This window comes from Thamnophis sirtalis, unplaced genomic scaffold (genome assembly GCF_051295495.1).
Source record: "Thamnophis sirtalis isolate CommonGarterSnake01/CBP01778 unplaced genomic scaffold, rThaSir2_p1.2 scaffold_4, whole genome shotgun sequence".
NCBI lineage: Eukaryota > Metazoa > Chordata > Lepidosauria > Squamata > Natricidae > Thamnophis > Thamnophis sirtalis.
This window is the reverse complement of record NW_028261384.1, coordinates 139492209-139512208: the sequence shown is the minus strand read 5'-3', so window position 1 is coordinate 139512208 and position 20000 is coordinate 139492209. Positions and strand designations below refer to the sequence as shown.

Sequence of the window (20000 nt, the reverse complement as noted above, 5' to 3'; positions counted from 1 at the left end):
CTCCCTAGCCCAAGCTCTAAGGCGGGGCCCAAAAAAGGTTATAAATCTCTCTCTCTCTCTCTCTCTCTCTCCCTCCCTCTCTCTCTCTCTCTCCCTCTTTCTCTCTCCCATCTTCCCTCCATCCCTCTCCCTTTCTCCCTAGCCCAAGCTCTAAGGCGGGGCCCAAAAAAGGTTATAAATATCTCTCTCTCTCTCTCTCTCTCTCTCTCTCTCTCTCCCTCCCTCTCTCTCTCTCCCTCTTTCTCTCTCCCATCTTCCCTCCATCCCTCTCCCTTTCTCCCTAGTCCAAGCTCTAAGGCGGGGCCCAAAAAAGGTTATAAATCTCTCTCTCTCTCTCTCTCTCTCTCTCTCTCTCTCTCTCTCTCTCTCTCTCTCTCTCTCTCCCTCCCTCCCTCCCTCCCTCCCTCCCTCTCTCTCCCTCTTTCTCTCTCCCATCTTCCCTCCATCCCTCTCCCTTTCTCCCTAGCCCAAGCTCTAAGGCGGGGCCCAAAAAAGGTTATAAATCTCTCTCTCTCTCTCTCTCTCTCTCTCTCTCTCTCTCTCTCTCTCTCTCTCTCTCTCTCTCTCTCTCTCTCCCTCTCTCCCTCTCTCTCCCTCTCTCTCTCTCCCACCTTCCCTCCATCCCTCTCCCTTTCTCCCTAGCCCAACTCACAGGGTTGTTGTTGCGGGGGGAAAACAGGAAGAAAAGCGGAGTATTAGATACATTCTCCTCCACCTTGAGTAGTTGATAAAAAAATAATAATAACATGGTATATAAAAGAAATAAATCATAAAACTCCCTGCCAGGACAGAGAAGAAACTCCGCAGGGGGGGGATGCAAGCAACCTGGATTTAGTAGACAAAATTGACTACTTCAACTTCCACCCCAATACTACTACACGGGCAAACAATAGGTGCAAACTCAAAGTAAACCGCTCCAAACTCGATTGCAGAAAATAGCAACTTTAGCCACAGAGGGGTCAACGCCTGGAATGCTCTACCTGACTCCGTTGTTACATCCTCAACCCCCCCCCCCGCCCATAGCTTCAACCTTGAGCCGTCTACCGCGAGCCTCACCCCGGTCCCTGCCCTACTATACCCATTTATCTGTACTCATTCCTTACGTGTAAACATATCCCTGCTTATTATGCTTCTATGCGTATATTGAAGAAGTATATGAATCAATTTGCTTTTGTTACGAATTGCATATGTTACTATGCAATTCTTACTGATTAAACCCACATTTGCTGTTTGCTTCCGATACAATATTCTGCTAGAAATCGTTTCGTTAAGAATTCAGCTTTGCTATTCGGCTTCCGCTTCTATTATTGGGGGCCGCCAGAAATCAGCGGTTTTCTAATCGTGGCAAATTGTGACCTTCACGCTGGACTGCAAACGTTATCTCGCCGCTTCTATTCTTGGCTTCAAAGCTAGGGACATTCTTGAAAGCTAATAGAGGGAAATTGTTACATAGGAATATCAGGGCTTCCCCCCCCTAGATAAAGGGACCAAACTAGGGAGTTTCCCTGGCTCGTAAAGCCGATTGGCACACGGCTATAGGGATTCTCCATAGATAAGATAGACAGAGACAGGAATTTGAACAAAAGGATGCTTTAAAAGTCAGGTTGGTAAGGAATCTTTGTCTCTTGAGTGGATAAATTTTGTTTCTATCTGCCTAAAATGTATATAATGATCCCTTGCAGGGGGCGGCTCTTCCTTACGTGCATTTATTTTTTAGGCTTATATTTATAGTTTGGTCACCCAGCTTTTGCTGTGGCCATCAATAAAAGCTGGCATTTTTTTACAAGTCTCACTCCCCCTTTGGCATTTCAGTGGCTCTGGGAAACTGCTGGAATCTTACAATACGTTACAATAATACAAGAGCGGAGTTGGAAGGGACCTTGGAGGTCTTCTAGTCCAACCCCCTGCCTAGGCAGGAAACCCTACACCGTTTCAGACAAATGGCTATCCAACATCTTCTTAAAGACTTCCAGTGTTGGGGCATTCACAACTTCTGGAGGCAACTTCTGTTCCACTGATTCATTGTTCTAACTGTCGGGAAATTTGTCCTCAGTTCTAAGTTGCTTCTCTCCTTGATTAGTTTCCACCCATTGCTTCTTGTTCTGCCCTCGGGTGCCTTGGAGAATAGCTTGACTCCCTCTTCTCTGTGGCAACCCCTGAGATATTGGAAGACTGCTATCATGTCTCCCCTAGTCCTTCTTTTCATTCAACTAGACATCCCCAGTTCCTGCAACCGTTCTTCATTATGTTTTAGCCTTTTGTGAATGCCCCAACACTGGAAGTCTTTAAGAAGATTTTGGATAGCCATTTGTTTGAAACGGTATAGCGTTTCCTGCCTAGGCAGGGGGTTGGACTAGAAGACCTCCAAGGTCCCTTCCAACTCTGCTATTGTATTGTATTGTATATGTGGAGACTCTAGAAAGAGTGCAGAGAAGAGCAACAAAGAGGATTAGGGGACTGGAGACTAAACTATATGTCTCCCCTGGTCCTTCTTTTCATCAAACTAGACATTCCCAGTTCCTGCAACCGTTCTTCGTATCTTTTAGCCTCCAGTCCCCTAATCCTCTTTGTTGCTCTTCTCTGCACTCTTTGTAGAGTCTCCACATCTTTTCTACATCGTGGCAACCAAAACTGGATGCCGTACTCCAAGTGTGGCCTTACCAAGGCCTTGTAAAGTGGTATTAGCCCTTCACGTGATCTTGATTCTCTCCCTCTGTTGATGCAGCCTAGAACTGTGTTGGCTTTTTTGGCAGCTGCTGCCCACGGCTGGCTCCTATTTAAATGGTTATATATCCCTACGTCTTTTCTCACGCGTGCTCGACCAACCAAAATCAAATCAAATCAATAAATAAAATAGATTTGGAGCCCCCCGTGTCTCTCCCCGCATCAAACGTTCTACCAAGGGCTGGCACTGTATGTGGGGATCCGAGATCTGTTTCTGGAAATCCTCCCTGGAAATCTGAGTCACCACGTCCATGAAACGCAGCTGCCTTCGGCGCTTGGAGGGACGGGGAGGAGACGGCTGGTACTCGGGCAGCTGGAGCTGGGAGGAAATAAGTAAATAAATAATTTCGGGGTTGGCCTCGGACAGTTTGTGCCCCTCCTGGGGGGGCAGCCTCTGGGTGGGAGTGGGGACCCTCTCCCTCCCATCCTCCTTTGATCTCACCTCGGGGCTCAGTGGGTGCCCCCTCCTGGCCTTCACCCCGGGAGAAGGGGGAGTCGGCGGGAACCTGGGTCCTGCTCCCGGAGGAGTAATCTCTACAGATAAGGAAAAATGAGGAGGCAACCTCATTTTTTCTCGCCAACGTAAAAGGATGCCCGGAAAACAGATTATTTTTCCCCCCCAAGAGAGAAAACATCCAAGGCAAATATCTCAAGCCTCATTAAGCACTGATTTTCCTCGGTCCCTCGGTCGAATCCGAACGCAGTCGTAGGTTTTAGCCTTGTGGGATGCATACAGGTAGCCCTGGCCTTGCAATCGATTAGAATAGAGCTGGAAGGGCACCTTGGAGGTCTTCTAGTCCAACCCCGTGTGCTCAAGCAGGAGACCTTAGACCACTTGAAGACAATTTGGCTGTCTGGTCTCTTCTGAGCATCCCACATGATGAAGTTTGAAGTTTTATTTTATTTATATGCCGCCCTATTCCCTAAAAGGGACTCAGGGCGGCGAACAACTCCAACGGGAAGGGGGGACATACAAATACAAAACAGACATTTAAAATAACCAACAACCACACCTGTCGAGAGGGGAAGGGAGCTCGTCAACCCCAGGCCTGCCGGCACAGCCAGGTCTTAACGGCTTTTCGGAAAGCCAGGAGAGAGGGGAGGGTCCGAATCTCCGCGGGGAGTTCGTTCCAAAGGGCCGGAGCTGCGACAGAGAAGGCCCTCCCCCGGGTCGTAGCCAGATGGCATTGGCTAGTGCAGTGTTTCTCAACCTAGGCAACTTGAAGATGTCCGGACTTCAACTCCCAGAATTCCCCAGCCAGCGAATGCTGACTGGGGATTCTGGGAGTTGAAGTCCAGACATCTTCAAGTTGCCAAGGTTGAGAAACACTGGGCTAGTGGATGGGACCCGGAGGAGGCCGACCCTGTGCGATCTAAGGGGTCTTTGGGAGGTAATTGGCAGCAGGCGGTCTCTCAAGTCCCCAGCTTCCGACAAGCAACGTCAATGGAGGGATTCACTTAACGACCGCCCGAGTCACCTAACAACAGCAGCGATTGGCTTAACAACCGGTGGGTCCAATCGGACTCGTGACCCACTTAAAAGCCTCGCTTAGCTGTGGAAATTCTGGTTCCAACTGTGCCCATAAGCCAAGAACTACTGTATTTTTCGGAGTATAAGATGCACCTTCCCCGCACAAAAAAGAGGGTGAAAATTTGGGTGCGTCTTATATACCGAATGTAGCTCCCCCCACCCACCGTTCCCCCCATCCACGCTTTGGCCTCTGCCTCCCAGCAATTTACCTCCTTGCAGCAAATGGGGAAAATGGGGCTTGCGGAGGCTGGGATAGGCCATAGCAATCCCGGCATCCTGAAACAGCTGATCGTTGGGAGGCCCCTGGTGAAACTGAACGTGAAACTTGCTGTTTGCTCCAGGAGGCAAATTGCTGGGAGGCAGAAGCAGATTTATTTTTTTCCCTTGTGCTGATCAGGCTGTTCGCTGCCAGGAGGTGAGTCAAATAACTATAAATGCCTATAGAAGGTTCAAATCATCGGACTTACTTTTTAAAGACGGCTTTCTTGTTGTTCTAGACGGCTTAACAAAATTGTTGGGAAGCAGAGCCCCCCCCACACTTGTTTTCCTCCCCCCCCCAAAAAGCTAGGTGCGTCTTATATGCCGAAAAATACGCTAGGTTGTGGCTAGTATTATTAGTATTACTACTGCAATGCACTCTACATGGGGCAGCCCTTGAAGAGTATTCGGAGACTTCAACTCGTCCAGAACGCAGCCGCGCGAGCGATTGTGGGTGCACCTCGGTACACCCACGTTACACCTATCCTCCGCGAGCTGCACTGGCTACCGATCGGTCTCCGGATACGCTTCAAGGTGCTAGTCGTCACTTATAAAGCCCTTCATGGTATTGGACCTGGGTACTTGAGAGACCGCCTGCTGCCAATTACCTCCCACAGACCCGTTAGATCTCACAGGGTTGGCCTCCTCCGGGTGCCATCTACCAGCCAATGCCACCTGGCTATTACCCAGGGGAGGGCCTTCTCTGTGGCAGCTCCGGCCCTCTGGAACGAACTCCCCGCAGGGATTCGGACCCTCACCTCTCTCCAGGCCTTCCGAAAAGCCGTCAAAACCTGGCTTTGCCGGCAGGCCTGGGGGTGATGAGTTCCTTCCCCTCTCGACTTGTGTGGTTGTGCGACTGTGGTTTACTTTTATTATTTGTATTTTGTTTTTTTATGTTCCCCTTTTTTCCCCCTTGAATTGTTCGCCGCCCTGAGTCCTCCCGGAGAAGGGCGGCATACAAATAATAAAATTCTATTCTATTCTATTCTATTCTATTCTAGTATCATCACTCGTAGAATCGGCCCTTCTTTTGAGTCAAATCAAAGGGAAAGTTTGCTTGAAGTGGGGGGGGGGGGGAGAGAGCTCCACGGATCACCCCAAGCAGACCAACTCACCCAAAGGCTGCAGAGGAACGCTTACGGAAGGCCGCGTCTCTTCTCTCAACAGCGGTCCCGTTTCTTTCGCTGCCACGGCCTCTTCCGCCATCCTAACCCCCGCACCCAAATGAAAAATAAAAAACGAAATGCACATTTTATTTCCGATCCGTTTTATCTCCAAGATAAGAGTCTTCCAGCTTGTCCCCCCGAGGTCCTTTTTTCAGGACTTCCTTTTGCTTTCGAAGACGGTCCCGCTTCTCCTCCAAGGAGCTTCTTCATCTCTGACCGGAAGGTGGGGAACGGAAGGATTTATCCTCCTTGCAGACGGCTGGTCGTTTGCATTCTTTTTTAGAGAGCCGTTGAGGCCGCTCGGAGGCTTGTCTGTGTCCTCGGGGGGGTCACCTGGGTGGTGCAAATAAAGTGTGGAGCCTTCTTGGAACTAGGACCGTGTTGTAAACTGGAGATAGTTGATGTGGGACGTGGCACGACAAAACCGCGCTCGACTAAAGCGCGCCCGATTAAACCACGTCGCTGACATCATCAACAGGGCGACAATAGCAAGCGCGGAGAAAGAAGGGCGCTTTAAATAGCGCTTTGAAAGCAAGCCGATTCAAGTTAAGGTAAGGGTTAGGTTTAGGGTTAGGTTAAGGGTTAGGGTTAGGTTTAGGGTTAGGTTAAGGGTTAGGGTTAGGTTTAGGGTTAGGTTAAGGGTTAGGGTTAGGTTTAGGTTTAGGTTTAGGGTTAGGTTTAGGGTTAGGTTAAGGGTTAGGTTTAGGGTTAGGGTTAGGTTAAGGGTTAGGTTTAGGGTTAGGGTTAGGTTTAGGGTTAGGTTAAGGGTTAGGTTTAGGTTTAGGTTTAGGGTTAGGGTTAGGTTAAGGGTTAGGTTTAGGGTTAGGTTAAGGGTTAGGGTTAGGATTAGGTTTAGGTTTAGGGTTAGGTTTAGGGTTAGGTTTAGGGTTAGGTTAAGGGTTAGGTTAAGGGTTAGGGTTAGGTTAAGGGTTAGGGTTAGGGTTAGGGTTAGGTTAAGGGTTAGGTTTAGGGTTAGGGTTAGGTTAAGGGTTAGGGTTAGGTTTAGGGTTAGGTTAAGGGTTAGGGTTAGGTTTAGGGTTAGGGTTAGGGTTAGGTTTAGGGTTAGGTTAAGGGTTAGGGTTAGGTTTAGGGTTAGGTTAAGGGTTAGGGTTAGGGTTAGGTTTAGGGTTAGGTTAAGGTTAGGTTTAGGGTTAGGGTTAGGTTTAGGATTAGGTTAAGGGTTAGGTTAAGGGTTAGGGTTAGGTTAAGGGTTAGGGTTAGGGTTAGGTTTAGGTTTAGGGTTAGGGTTAGGGTTAGGTTAAGGGTTAGGTTTAGGTTTAGGTTTAGGTTTAGGTTAAGGGTTAGGTTTAGGATTAGGTTTAGGGGGGTTAGGTTTAGGTTTAGGGGTTAATTTTAGGTTTAGCGTTTACAGCGTGCTTCTGTCTCCGCGCTGTTGTCGCCCTGTTGATGACGTCAGCTACGCGGTTTCGTCGAATGCCCTTTAGTCGAACACGGTTTTGTGGTGGAACCAATGTCGTATTCCTCCTCCCTCTTGAAAGAGGGGTGTTCAATTTTCACATCGATGGTGATCGAGGATCCCTGTTTCAAAGCAGTGGTCCTCTCTTGTCCAAAATGTGGACTTTGCTGCCTTCAAAATGGCCTTTGTCTATTAAACGCAGCTGGACTGCTGGATCTAGTCCCGATGGGTTTCTTCTAAGTTGTGGCATGTGGTTGTGAAGTGACTGTTTCGTTTCCCCAATCTCCAGATCTCCACAGGTCTCACTGCATTTGTACTGCATATACTACCAGGGGGCCTCAACGGCTCAACTAAAAGGAGGCAAATGACCAGCTGTCTGCAAGGACAGACAGCTGTTCTATGTTGTGCCATGTGATTATGAAGTGGCTGTTTTGTTTCCCCAATCTCCAGATCTGCACACGTCTCACTGCATTTGTATTGCATAGACCAGGTGGCCTCAACGGCTCAACTAAAAGGATGCAAATGACCAGCTGTCTACAAGGAGTGTAAATCCTTCCGTCCTCCGCCATCATCCGGGCAGAGCTGATGAAGCTTCTTGGATGAGAAGCGAAACGTCTTCGAAGAAGAACCAGAAAGCCCAGTTGCCTGACAGGAGGGTGGGGAACAGAAGGATTTATCCTCCTTGCGGACAGCTGGACATTTGAATCCTTTTAGAGGGTCGTTGAGGCACTTGGAGGTTTATCTGTGTCCTCGGGGGGTCACCCGAGTGGTGCTTCGTGGTTCCTGTAGCCTACAGGAACCATTTCCCTCTGGAAATCCGAGCCGAGTCGATGAGCCGAGGTGGCGCAGTGGTTAGGGTGCAGTACTGCAGGCCGCTTCAGCTGACTGTTATCTGCAGTTCAGCGGTTCTAATCTCACCGGCTCAAAGGTTGACTCAGCCTTCCATCCTTCCGAGGTGGGTGAAATGAGGACCCAGACTGTGGGGGCGATATGCTGACTCAATTTGCTAAAAAATTTGTAAACTGCTTAGAGAGGGCTGAAAGCCCTATTAAGCAGTATAGAAGTCTAATTAATAAATAAAAAATAAATAATATAAGAAATTGTTCCCTATAAGGACTCCTTAGATCTGAGGTTATCTATCTATCTATCTATCTATCTATCTATCTATCTATCTATCTATCTATCTATCTATCTATCTATCTATCTATCTATCTATCTCCATCCATTATCCATCTATCCATCTATCCATCTATCCATCTGTCCATCTGTCCATCCATCCATCACTGTGGGGGCAATATGCTGACTCTGTAAACCGCTTAGAGAGGGCTGAAAGCCCTATAAAGCGGTATATAAGTCTAACTGCTAACTGCTATCATCTATATCTATCATCTATAATCTATATCTATCTATCATCTATCTATCTATTTATTTATCTATCTATCTATCTATCTATCTATCTACCTATTTACCTACTTATCTACCTATCTATCTATCATCTATCTATCTACCTACCTACCTACCTATCATCTATCTATCTATCTATCTATCTATCTATCTATCTATCTATCTATCTATCTATCTATCTATCTATCTCTATCATCTATCTATATCTATTTATCATCTATAATCTATCATCTATATCTATCATCTAAAATCTACCTCTATCTGTATCTATCATTATAATTTATCTCTATATCTCTATTTCTATGTATCATCTATCTATATCTATATCATCTATAATATATCTCTATTATATTTATCATCTATATCATTATCATCTATATCATCTATTATATCTATCTATCTATCTATCTATCTATCTATCTATCTATCTATCTATCTATCTATCTATCTATCTATCATCTATCTCCATCCATTATCCATCTATCCATCTATCCATCTGTTCATCCATCCATCCATCCATCACTGTGGGGGCGATATGCTGACTCTGTAAACCGCTTAGAGAGGGCTGAAAGCCCTATGAAGCGGTATATAAGTCTAACTGCTATTGCTACTGCTAAATCCATTCCAGGATGCCAATGGCCGGCTGTCTGCAAGGAATATAAACCCTTCCATTACCCCCCTTCGTGTCAGAGCTGAAGAAGCTCCTTGGATGAGAAGCGAAATGTCTTCGAAAGAAAAAGAAAAAACACGTAGAAAATCGAGTTGCCTTCCAGAAAAAAGCACTCCTGGAGGATGGAGAACCTCTACGGACTTTGAGACTTCAAGCCACAGGAGAGGTGTTACTTTTGGGGAGACCGCGGGATTTTCCACCCCCAACCCCCAAAGTCCCATGTATATTATTATGTGAATAAGGAACATGGTGCCTGGGACACTCAGGGCATTTCTTATGGGAAAGGAAAAGAGATTGGCAGAGTCCAGGTGGAAACCAATCAATTTTCACCCCAAGGTATAATAACCTGCGGCAATTGGTGGCAGTCAGGTATGAAAGCAAGGATAGGCAACTTGCGGGGGCTTCAATATTATATATAGGTAGTCTTCAATTTAGAGCGGTGCGGGGGCCTAGAGGCAGAGCTCTCGCCTCGGAATCAGAAGGCTGCAAGTTCCATCCTAGGTAGATATTTCTTTCTCTGGGCACAATGAGAATACTTCTGCTGAACAAAACTCCGCATCGGCAACAGGAAAGGCATCTGGCCATTAAACATTCAGCTACATTCCGTTGCCTAGATTCCACCCCACAAGGGATAACGAGGTTGTTAAGTGATGTTTCCCTGAAAACATGACGTGTCCTGGAAATAAGGCCATGCCAGGTTTTGGGGGTGGGCAAAAATATCAGCCCTCCCCCAGAAAATAAGCCCCTTGGACAACTACCCGCACCCCGGCCAGGCAGAGCACCACTCACCGACCTAGCGGTATCCCGAAGGCGCCAAGCTGGAAGGCGCGGTAGCAGACTTCCGGGGTTTGGAAGCTGCAGAAGAAGCCATCCTCAGTGCTGGGATGGCGGGGGGCAGCGGTGGGGGCGCCCCTGGCCCCGCAGGGAGAGCTGGCCCCGTGACCCGTCAAAACCGCGGTCCACAAAAGCGCGATCGACGAAAGCGCGCATTTGACGTCATCACAGCGCGACGAAAAAAATTTAAAATTGAAATAACAATAAAATTAAAGCAAGCCGATTCACATAAAGGTAAGGGTTAGGTTTAGGTTTAGGTTTAGGGTTAGGGTTAGGTTAAGGGTTAAGGTTAGGTTTAGAGCGTTAGGGTTACGTTAAATTTTACGTTAAAGGTTAGCGTTAGGTTTAGCGTTAGGTTAAGGGTTAGGTTAAGGGTTAGGTTTAGGGTTAGGGTTAGGTTTAGGGTTAGGGTTAGGTTTAGGGTTAGGTTTAGGGTTAGGTTAAGGGTTAGGTTTAGGGTTAGGTTTAGGGTTAGGTTTGGGTTAGGGTTAGGGTAAGGTTTTCGCTTTATTTTTACATTTTTCCATCACAGCGCGATGTTTTCGTCACGCTGTGATGACGTCAAATGCGCGCTTTCGTCGACCGCGATTTTGTCGTCCGCAGTTTTGTGGTGGAACCGCTGGCCCAGTTCGTGGTGAGGCTGGGAGGCGCGCGAGCGGGGGACGGAACAGGCACTTGTGCAACCCCCCCCCCTCCAGCCGGGCAGAGCGCCACTCACTAACCCAGAGGTATCCCGAAGGCGCCAAGCGCCTGTCCCCCCCCCCCCCGGGCTCCCGCAGCTTGGCGTCTTCGGGATACCGCTGGGTTGGTGAGTGGCGCTCTGCCCAGCCGGGGAGGGAGGTTGCTGGGCAGCTGCTCATGAGCGTGGTCACCGCCTGGCTGCCGTATTGTGCTGTTGTGACAACACAACACAGCCATTCGCCCCTGAGTCTGTGCGTGGTTCTTCGCAACAGAGCAGCCGCCCGACAAGCACAAAACCAGAATAGCAATAGCAATAGCAGTAGACTTATATACCGCTTCATAGGGCTTTCAGCCCTCCCTAAGCGGTTTACAGAGTCAGCATATTGCCCCCAACAATCCGGGTCCTCATTTTACCCACCTCGGAAGGATGGAAGGCTGAGTCAACCCTGAGCCGGTGAGATTTGAACCGCTGAACTGCTGATCTAGCAGTAGCCTGCAGTGCTGCATTTAACCACTGCGCCACCTCGGCTCTTTTAGCCCCCCCTCCTCCTGATATTAAGTCCCAGGCCCTATTTTGGGGGTCAAAAGCAGAGAAGACCCTGTCTTATTTTCCGGGGAAACATGGTAGGTACAGCAACGGTCGTAAATAGGAACCAGTTGCCCATTTCGGTCACGTCTCCACGAGGGGGTTCCCAAGGTTGTAAGAGTGAGAAACGGTCGTAAGTCCCTTTTTTTTCGGCGCCGCTGTCACTTCGAACGGTCACTGAAAGGACTGTGGTGAAGTCGAGGGCCCCCCTTGTCTATAGATCATTCCGCAGAGATTGTTTAAATTCCTTAAATTGTGCTTTACCCTGTGGGAGGGGACAGCCTCAAGGACGCCCATGGCTCTGGCACTCTGGCTTCCTCCACGGATTCTGGAGAAGAAGAAGAGAGAGCGAAAGGGGAAAAAATGTACAAACCCCCCTCGTGAATCGAAGGGAGGAATGTGGAGCAGAGGAGCTACAGCAGGAGAGAGGGAGGGAATTGGGGGAGCTAGGAGAAATGGTGGAAATGGACACGGGGGGGGGCTCTTTTGGAACCACTTTGCAGTAAAGGCTTTTGTAAAAAAAATTAAAAAGGCCAGGATTTTCCATTCCATTCCAAATTCTATTCTGCTCTATTCTATTCTATTCTACTATACTCTGTTCTATTCTATTGGCTATCCTATCCCATCCCATTCCATTCATAGCTTCTAGAAAAACCTTTGGAAAAGATGAGCAAATATCTCTCTCTCTCTCTATCTAGATATCATCTATCTATCTATCTCTATCTACATCTTTCTACATCTATCTATATCCATCCACCCATCCACCCATCATTTATCTATCTACATGGTTTACCTATACCTCTATATCTATCTATCTATCTATCTATCTATCTATCTATCTATCTATCTATCTATCTATCTATCTATCTATCATCTATCTATCTATCTATCTATCTATCTATCTATCTACCTATCTATCATCTCTCTCTCTCTCTCATCTCCCTCTCTCTCTAATCTTAATCTCCTCCTCTCTCTATCTCTATCTAGATTTCATATATCTATCTATCTCTATCTACATCTTTCTACATCTATATATCCATCCATCCATCATCTATCTATCTATCTACATGGTTTACCTATACCTATCTATCTATCTATCTATCTATCTATCTATCTATCTATCTATCTATCTATCTATCTATCTATCATCTATCTATCTATCTATCATCTATCTATCTATCTATCTATCATCTATCTATCTATCTATCTATCTATCTATCTATCTATCTATCTATCTATCTATCTATCTATCATCTCTCTCTCTCTCTCTCTCATCTCCCTCTCTCTCTAATCCTAATCCCCTCCTCTCTCTATCTCTATCTAGATATCATATATCTATCTCTATCTACATCTTTCTACATCTATATATCCATCCATCCATCCATCCATCCATCATCTATCTACCTACATGGTTTACCTATACATCTATATCTATCTATCATCTATCTATCTATCTATCTATCTATCTATCTATCTATCTATCTATCTATCTATCTATCTATCTATCTATCTACCTACCTACCTACCTACCTACTTACCTACCTACCTACCTACCTACCTACCTATCATCCATCCATCCATCCATCCATCCATCCATCTATTTATCTATCTATCTATCATCTCTCTTCCTTCCCTTCCTTCCTTTCCTTTTCCTCCTTCCTTCCTTCCTTCGTTTCCTTCCTTTCCTTTTCTTCCTTCCTTCCTTCCTTCCTTCCCTTCCTTCCTTCCCTTCCTTCTTTTTCCTCCTTCCTTCTTTCCTTCCTTTCCTTTCCTTTTCCTTCCTTCCTTCCATCCTTCTTCCTTCCTTGCCTCCTTCCTCCGATCCTTCCCAAAATGGAGAAGATCATTTTGGTCGATCTGATACACCTCAAATGTTCCTGAGATTCAGGATTAAGAAAGAGGCCAAAAGTCTCACTCTTCTAAGTCCCTCCACTTCTCACCTTCCTCCGCGCGCCTTTTTCTGGCACCGGCTTGAGGGGACAATGGTTCCTTCTCTGTCCCGGGCACCAGGAATCCTTCCTGCTCCACCAACAAGTCGATCTCTCCGGCTGTGATTTCAGGGAGATCGTGCTCGTCCTAAAGCAGGTAGAAGAATCTGCTGTGAACCTGTTATTTATGTGGACCCCTCTGTCTTTCTCTCCCTCTCAAGATTGAACCGCTTTGCTTCTTTCAAACCCTAACGCTATTCAAATGCACAGATCCTGAAAGCCCGGAAACCATCAAGGTCACCGCTGCAGGTGCTCGAGAAAGAGATGGACGGTTCCCATAACAAAAGGATGTGTCATCGTGGGAGAAGGTGATCACCCAGGGGTGGGGAGAAAGGCAGAGATGGTGTTCTATTTTCTTCCCTACCGGTTTGGTAGCGGGAGCGCGCACGTCTGGGCATGCGCAGAGCCTTCCGCGCATGCGCAGAAGGTCCTTGATGATGTCAGGGCGGGTGGGCGGAGCTATTGGTTTGCCTGAACCACTGCGAACCAGCAGCATACCACATCCGGAGAAAGGGAAGCTATTGCTTAACTGGGCGAGGATTTGCGTGGGGAAAAAACCAGAGTTGGTTTTGATTCTTCAGTACCAAAATGGTGAATCCAATATAGTTTTATTTTGGGGGATTCAAACTTCCCGAGAGTGATTTCTTATTTTGGGCTCACTACCCTGTTTCCCCCAAAATAAGATCGATCCTGAAAATAAGACCTAGCGTGTTTTTAATATGTGTGCCTAATATAAGCCCAACTCCCCCAAAATTAAGCCCTGCTCAAGGGTTCCACCACAATACTGTGAAGCCCTTATCCATGGAGACATAAGCGCGAGTGCTAATCCGCGCCGTCCGAATCGCTAAAGCAAATGCGACCTTACCGCGCTGACATAAGGGCGGAGGGCAAATCCGCGCCTTCCGAAGCACTCAGCACCCTAAACCTAACCCTAAACCTAACCCTAAAGCAAACCCCTAAACCTAATCCTAACCCTTACCTTAATTTAAATTGGCTTTCTGCCGCCGGGCTGCTTTAAAGCGCCCTTCTGTCGCCGCGCTGTTGTCGCGGCGGTGATGACGCGCGCTGATGACGTCGCGGCTTTAGCGACGCGGTTTTATCACCGCTATTTTGACGAGCGCGGGTTTGTCGTGCCACGTTGCTCAAGAGCCTGTGCAGCCAGCCAGCCGCCAATTCCGTTTGGCTGTTTTGGTGCCACAGCCACGAGGTGGGGCAGGGAGGGTTGAGCTGCTCCAAGCACCCCGTAACGGCATACCTCAGGACCCCCGCAGCCGGGCCGTCCACGCAGACACCTGCCTCATGAGGGCAGCACTAGCAGCCACGTGTAGCAAAAGCCCATGTGACTGTCGGTTGACTTCTTCCACTTGCTTGTGGCCGCAATGACGCAGGAGGCTGAGTGGTGTGTCGGTCCCGTGGCCACGAGGCGAGACAGGTGTCGGGGCTGCGAGGGCCCCCGAGATAAGCTGGTGGGGGGCACGCGAGGCAGCTTAACCCTCCTCATGTCAGGCCTGCAGCCATCTTTCCTTTTGGATCTTTGGCCTGCCACACTTTCTATTATTGTGGGGAAATGGATTGGAAGGCGTGAAGATGCGATGTAGCCATAACAACATTCTTTCTAGAAAATCAAGGTCATCCTTTGTCTTCGTCTCCTCTGAGTCTGACCGGAACTGGATGGGTGGAAGCTGCCAGCGTGGCAGTGGAAGATGGGGCCATGGGATGGACTTGTGGGTATTGGGGGGGTGGCAAGATCTTGAACTTTCAACTGGGTGAGGAAGCTTTTCAGATTCGGGTTTCTTAATAAATGGGAACTTTGAGCAATGCTTTGCCTCGGATTCTGATTTGGTTTTGGATGGTATTTGGAACCCCGACATGAACCGAAATTGACACCTAGCACTGACACACCGTAGTGGCCTCCTGCCCTGCCACAAGCAAGCAGAAGTGGGTCCTCTACTACGGGGTGGGGGGAATAAGACACCCCGTGAAAATAACCCCCAGTGCTTATTTTGGCACCCCAAAGGAAAATAAGACCCGGTCTTATATTCGGGGAAACGGGATAGTTGGGACAGTTGACGCTCCCACGTCACAAATCCCATCATCCTCGTCTACCCCACTCCCCCACTTCCCAGCAGGAGGGCTTACTTCAATTTTCAGCAGTGTGATGGGCTCGGATTCTTTAAGCGTGATGGCTTCAGGAGAGACCGTGAGCCTCGGTTTTCCTTTGGCATGAAAAAAAATAATAATCGAAAGTTAGCGGTTGAGTTTTTGCAAAATTTGCACTCTCCCTTCGGGCTCAGAGCCGCGAAAAGGAACTAAAGCAGAAATTCCATTCGGTGGTCCTTGACTTACAAACGTTGCAATGGCACTGAAAAAGGGGAGTTACGGCTGCTTTTCACCCTTACGACCGATGGCCGTGTGATCGAAATCCAGACGCCTGGGAAACTGACTCACGTGTACGACGATTGCAATGTCCCGAGGTCAACTTTTGTGACTGCGTCTGACAAGCCCAGCCAACGGGGGAAGCCGGATTAACTTTTTTTTAAAAAAATTGCCTTCTAGAGGAAGCAGCAGGAGAACGAGGTGCCTCATTTAGTCTGACTTTATGATCACTCGAGCAGAGCTAAGCAAGGGTTAAAAGCCGAAAAATTCCTTATGTAGATGAGGCACGTGGTTCTCTCGCCTCCTCCTGTAGAGGGCGTTTTTTTAGAGGCTTTTTTAGAGTTCTCTGGGATCAACTAGCTCAGTCTGACCTCAGAGCTCTTGCCTTTCTCCTTTTACATTTTTCTTTTCTTTCCATGGGGGCAGGCAAGAGCAGAGTTGAAATCCTCTCTGAAACATCTGGAAAAGGTGCGTGTGTGGGGAGGGGGGAGGAATTCAAAAAGTTTGATTGCATGCAGAGCCACGTTGCCTTTTCAAAACACAACAACGGTTAGAGTGGATGGAGGGAGGAGTAGAAGGAAAGATAGGAAGGAGAGGAGAAAGGAGAGGAATAGGAGAAAGGGAAAGGCAGAGGAAGAATGGGAGGGAATGTAAGAGTAGGAAAGAGGGGAGGAATGGGAAGAAGAGGGGAAGGGTAAAGGGGAGGAAGGGGAAGGAGAGAAGGGAAAGGAGAGGAGGAAGGAAGGAAGGAGAGAAGAAAGAGAAGAAAGGGGGGTAGGAAGGAGGGAGGGAAGGAGGGAGGGAAGCAAGGAGGGAAGGAAGGAGGGAAGGAGAGAAGAAAGGAGGGAAAGAAGGAGGGAAGGAAGGAGAGAAGAAAGGAGGGAAGGAAGGAGGGAAGGAAGGAGGGAAGGAAGGAGGGAATGTAGGAGAGAAGGAAGGGGGGAAGGAAGGAGGAAAGGAAGGGGGAAAGGAAGGAGAGAAGGAGAAAAGAAAGGAGGGAAGGAAGGAGGGAAGAAGAGAAGGAGGGAGGGAAGGAAGGGGAGTAGGAGAGAAGAAACGAGGGAAGGAAAGAGGGAGGGAGGGAAGAAGAAGTAGGACCGTTGTAAGATGAGATGGATCTATGGGATGATAAAAAAGCAATCTTCAAGTATATTGTCAACAGTAGGGGAAAATTGTTATAAATACATATTATTAATAACAGTTATGAGATCATATAATTGTGAATGTATATATGAAACTGATAAAATAAAATAAAATAAAAAAACAAACACACACACACACACACACAGAGCTGGATAAAAGTATACAAGCCCAGCTTCACTGATTACAAGTTTGAAAAGGCGACGTGGCTCCACCTGCAACCAAAGGCTCGGATCGGAAGGCAGCAGGGGAATGTGGGGGGGGGGGGTATGGCCCGAGGAGCTGCTTTCAAGCCATTGGAAAATATATCCAATCCAACTTCTGTGTTTGTGTTGGTTTGAGAGTGAGTGAGTGAGAGAGGGATCCAACTTCTCTGTGTTGTGTGTGTCTGTTTGAGAGAGGGGGGAGGGAGGGAGAGAGGGAGGAAGGAGGGGGAGGGAGAAGAAAAAGAATGAAGGAAAACTTATTTCGCAAGGGGGAAAAATGCTGTCATTTTAAATCGGAACTGAGCATGCCTGGCTGTGGGATTCTGGGAGTTGAAGTCCACAAGTCTAAAAAAATTTGAAACCCCTGTGTCAGTGCCTCACCAGCTATAAACCTCACTGCACGTCACTGACCATACTAGATGGTACTGTTGGAAGAAATGTCCTTCTGGGTTCGGCTCCAAGTGGGGGAAAAGACACTGGAAACATGGAGGCTGCTTAGAAAGATGGTTTAATGTTTAATGGTGGACAGGACCCGCATGGCTTGAGTTCCTGGGGAAAAAGGAGTGATCACATGCTTCCAGGTGTTGGGTGAAGAAGAAGAAGGGCCGAAGGAGGAGCTTGCAGGGTTTTTTTATAATCTGTTCGGCCCCACCTATCTGTTTCCTGTTCCTGTGTTAAGATACGTATTCTGATTGGTTGTCAGACTCACATAGGGCCATGCAGGGGAAAACTCTCTAGGCTGAGTCCAGGTTTGGTTGAGTTCTCAGATGCCATGTGGTCAGTTGGGTAAAAGGCCAATATTATCATGCTTTAATCCCATCCCCCTGGAGCTGAAGGGGAGAACTCTTTAGTATGTAAAGTGGACTAGCTCAGGCTTTAATGGCTCATTGACAAAAGGTGGGGGGGGGCAGGAAGCTCAGGGAGAGTTACTTTGTGTTTTTGAAACGTGTTTCTTCCTTTTCACATCCAGAGAATACATAATATTCTGCCTTTCCAATGTTTCCTGGATATTTCATTTTTCTGGGAGAGGGCTGAGTGATAACTTCCTACAATACCTTTTTTTAAAAATCCTTGCATTTATAAACATTTGTTTCCTGCAATAGATAATGATATATGGTGCCCTTTGTAGCTGTAACACAAATATGCCAAATTAGACCTTGTATGCCTTGTATTTCCTGCAACTAAGGGATGTTATTAGGGTGGGTAAAACATCTGGCAAATTTCAGAATGTGTCATCCTTGCCATCCTTTGAACTCTTATCAATCTCCTGCAAATCTATGGGCATAGAACTATCCCGGAAAGGAGCTGTAAAACTGACAGCTTTGATCTTCCTGAGAAGCTAAGAGATCAATTGCGAGAGATAAGGAGTTCGCTGGAGGGAAAATTAAGAAACTCTATCCTGCCCAGAGGATAAACAAAATGAAAGAAGCCAGGATGTTATTTTATGATGCTTCTAACTGTATATGGTGGGGAAAAAAGGAAGGTTCTACATTTAGGCAAGAAAAACTGAAATGCACAGGTACAGTATAGGTATGTTGAATGTTGAATGTTGACTCAATAGTAGCAACTGTGAGAGGGATCTTGGAGTCCTAGTGGACAAGCATTTAAATAGGAGCCAGCCGTGGGCAGCAGCTGCCAAAAAAGCCAACACAGTTCTAGGCTGCATCAACAGAGGGAGAATCAAGATCACTTGAAGGGTTAATACCACTTTACAAAGCCTTGGTGAGGCCACACTTGGAATATTTGCATCCAGTTTTGGTCACCACGATGTAGAAAGATGTGGAGACTCTAGAAAGAGTGCAGAGAAGAGCAACAAGAGGATTAGGGGACTGGAGACTAAAACACAGGAAACATACCGTTTCAGACAAATGGCTATCCAAAATCTTCTTAAAGACTTCCAGTGTTGGGGCATTCACAAGAGGCTAAAATATATGAGGAACGGTTGCAGGAACTGGGTATGTCTAGTTGAATGAAAAGAAGGACTAGGGGAGACATGATAGCAGTCTTCAATATCTCAGGGGTTGCCACAAAGAAGAGGGAGTCAAGCTATTCTCCAAGGCACCCAAGGGTAGAACAAGAAGCAATGGGTGGAAACTAATCAAGGAGAGAAGCAACGTAGAACTGAGGAGAAACTTCCTGACAGTTGGAACAATTCATCAATGGAACAGAAGTTGCCTCAGAAGTTGTGAATGCCCCAACACTGGAAGTCTTTAAGAAGACGTTGGATAAACCATTTGTCTGAAATGGTGTAGGGTTTCCTGCCTAGGCAAGGGGTTGGACTAGAAGACCTCCAAGGTCCCTTCCAACTCTGCTATTCTATTCTATTCTATTCTATTCTACTCTATTTTATTTTATTATTCTACATACTATTCTATTCTATTCTATTCTATTCTATTCTACTCTACTTTATTTTATTTCTATTCTATTCTACTCTACTCTACTCTACTCTATTCTATTCTATTCTACTCTATTCTATTCTAAAAAGGAGCTACACCTTCTCTGAAGGGGAGTTCTTCCCTGCACATCCTTGGGGTATGTTAGGAACAACTGACCGTCTGTCTTTAAACTTTGATCAAAGATTAACCCTGATTGTTACCGAAGCATCCCTTGAAGTCTCATTTTTGGCTCATTGCGATGTGTATTCTCAAACTTCTGTGGGTCTCAACCTTACAAAACGATTACCGGGCAAGGAAGGGAATTTTATGGGGTTATTTTGATCTAACAACTATTCCACAGCTGCAGAGGCTGCTACGGCATTCAAGCAAGTGATAATTCAACGGAAGGAAGGGAAGCTTTGTGCAAACGGAAGGAATAATTGTTAAATATCGGGGCTGGCTATTGGCAAGTTGGAAACATCTCACTCCGAAGACTGTGGGGAAAAAAAGCCTGTTTTTGTATTCCCCCCTCACTCCGAAGCTGTGGGGAAAAAAAAGCCTGTTATTTGTATTCCCCCCCCCCCAAACAAGGAGGGTTGGGTCGCAACAACAGCCGCTCTACACCTGAATTCCCGCAAAGCTCA

The 20000-nt window shown here is 47.0% G+C and overlaps 1 protein-coding gene across 1 annotated transcript in view; it reads right to left on the bottom strand.

Annotated features, from left to right (window-relative positions):
• Window positions 1–20000, bottom strand: part of REC8 (REC8 meiotic recombination protein) — a 43583-nt gene that overhangs the window by 8528 nt on the left and 15055 nt on the right. Inside the window, exons 7-12 of the mRNA XM_087712112.1 lie at window positions 15399–15475; window positions 13212–13347; window positions 11536–11599; window positions 5629–5720; window positions 3167–3258; window positions 2900–3043 (exon numbers count right to left, since the gene is read on the bottom strand). Coding sequence (XP_087568238.1) covers window positions 2900–3043; window positions 3167–3258; window positions 5629–5720; window positions 11536–11599; window positions 13212–13347; window positions 15399–15475 — 605 coding nt within the window. The remainder of the gene's footprint in view (window positions 1–2899; window positions 3044–3166; window positions 3259–5628; window positions 5721–11535; window positions 11600–13211; window positions 13348–15398; window positions 15476–20000) is intronic.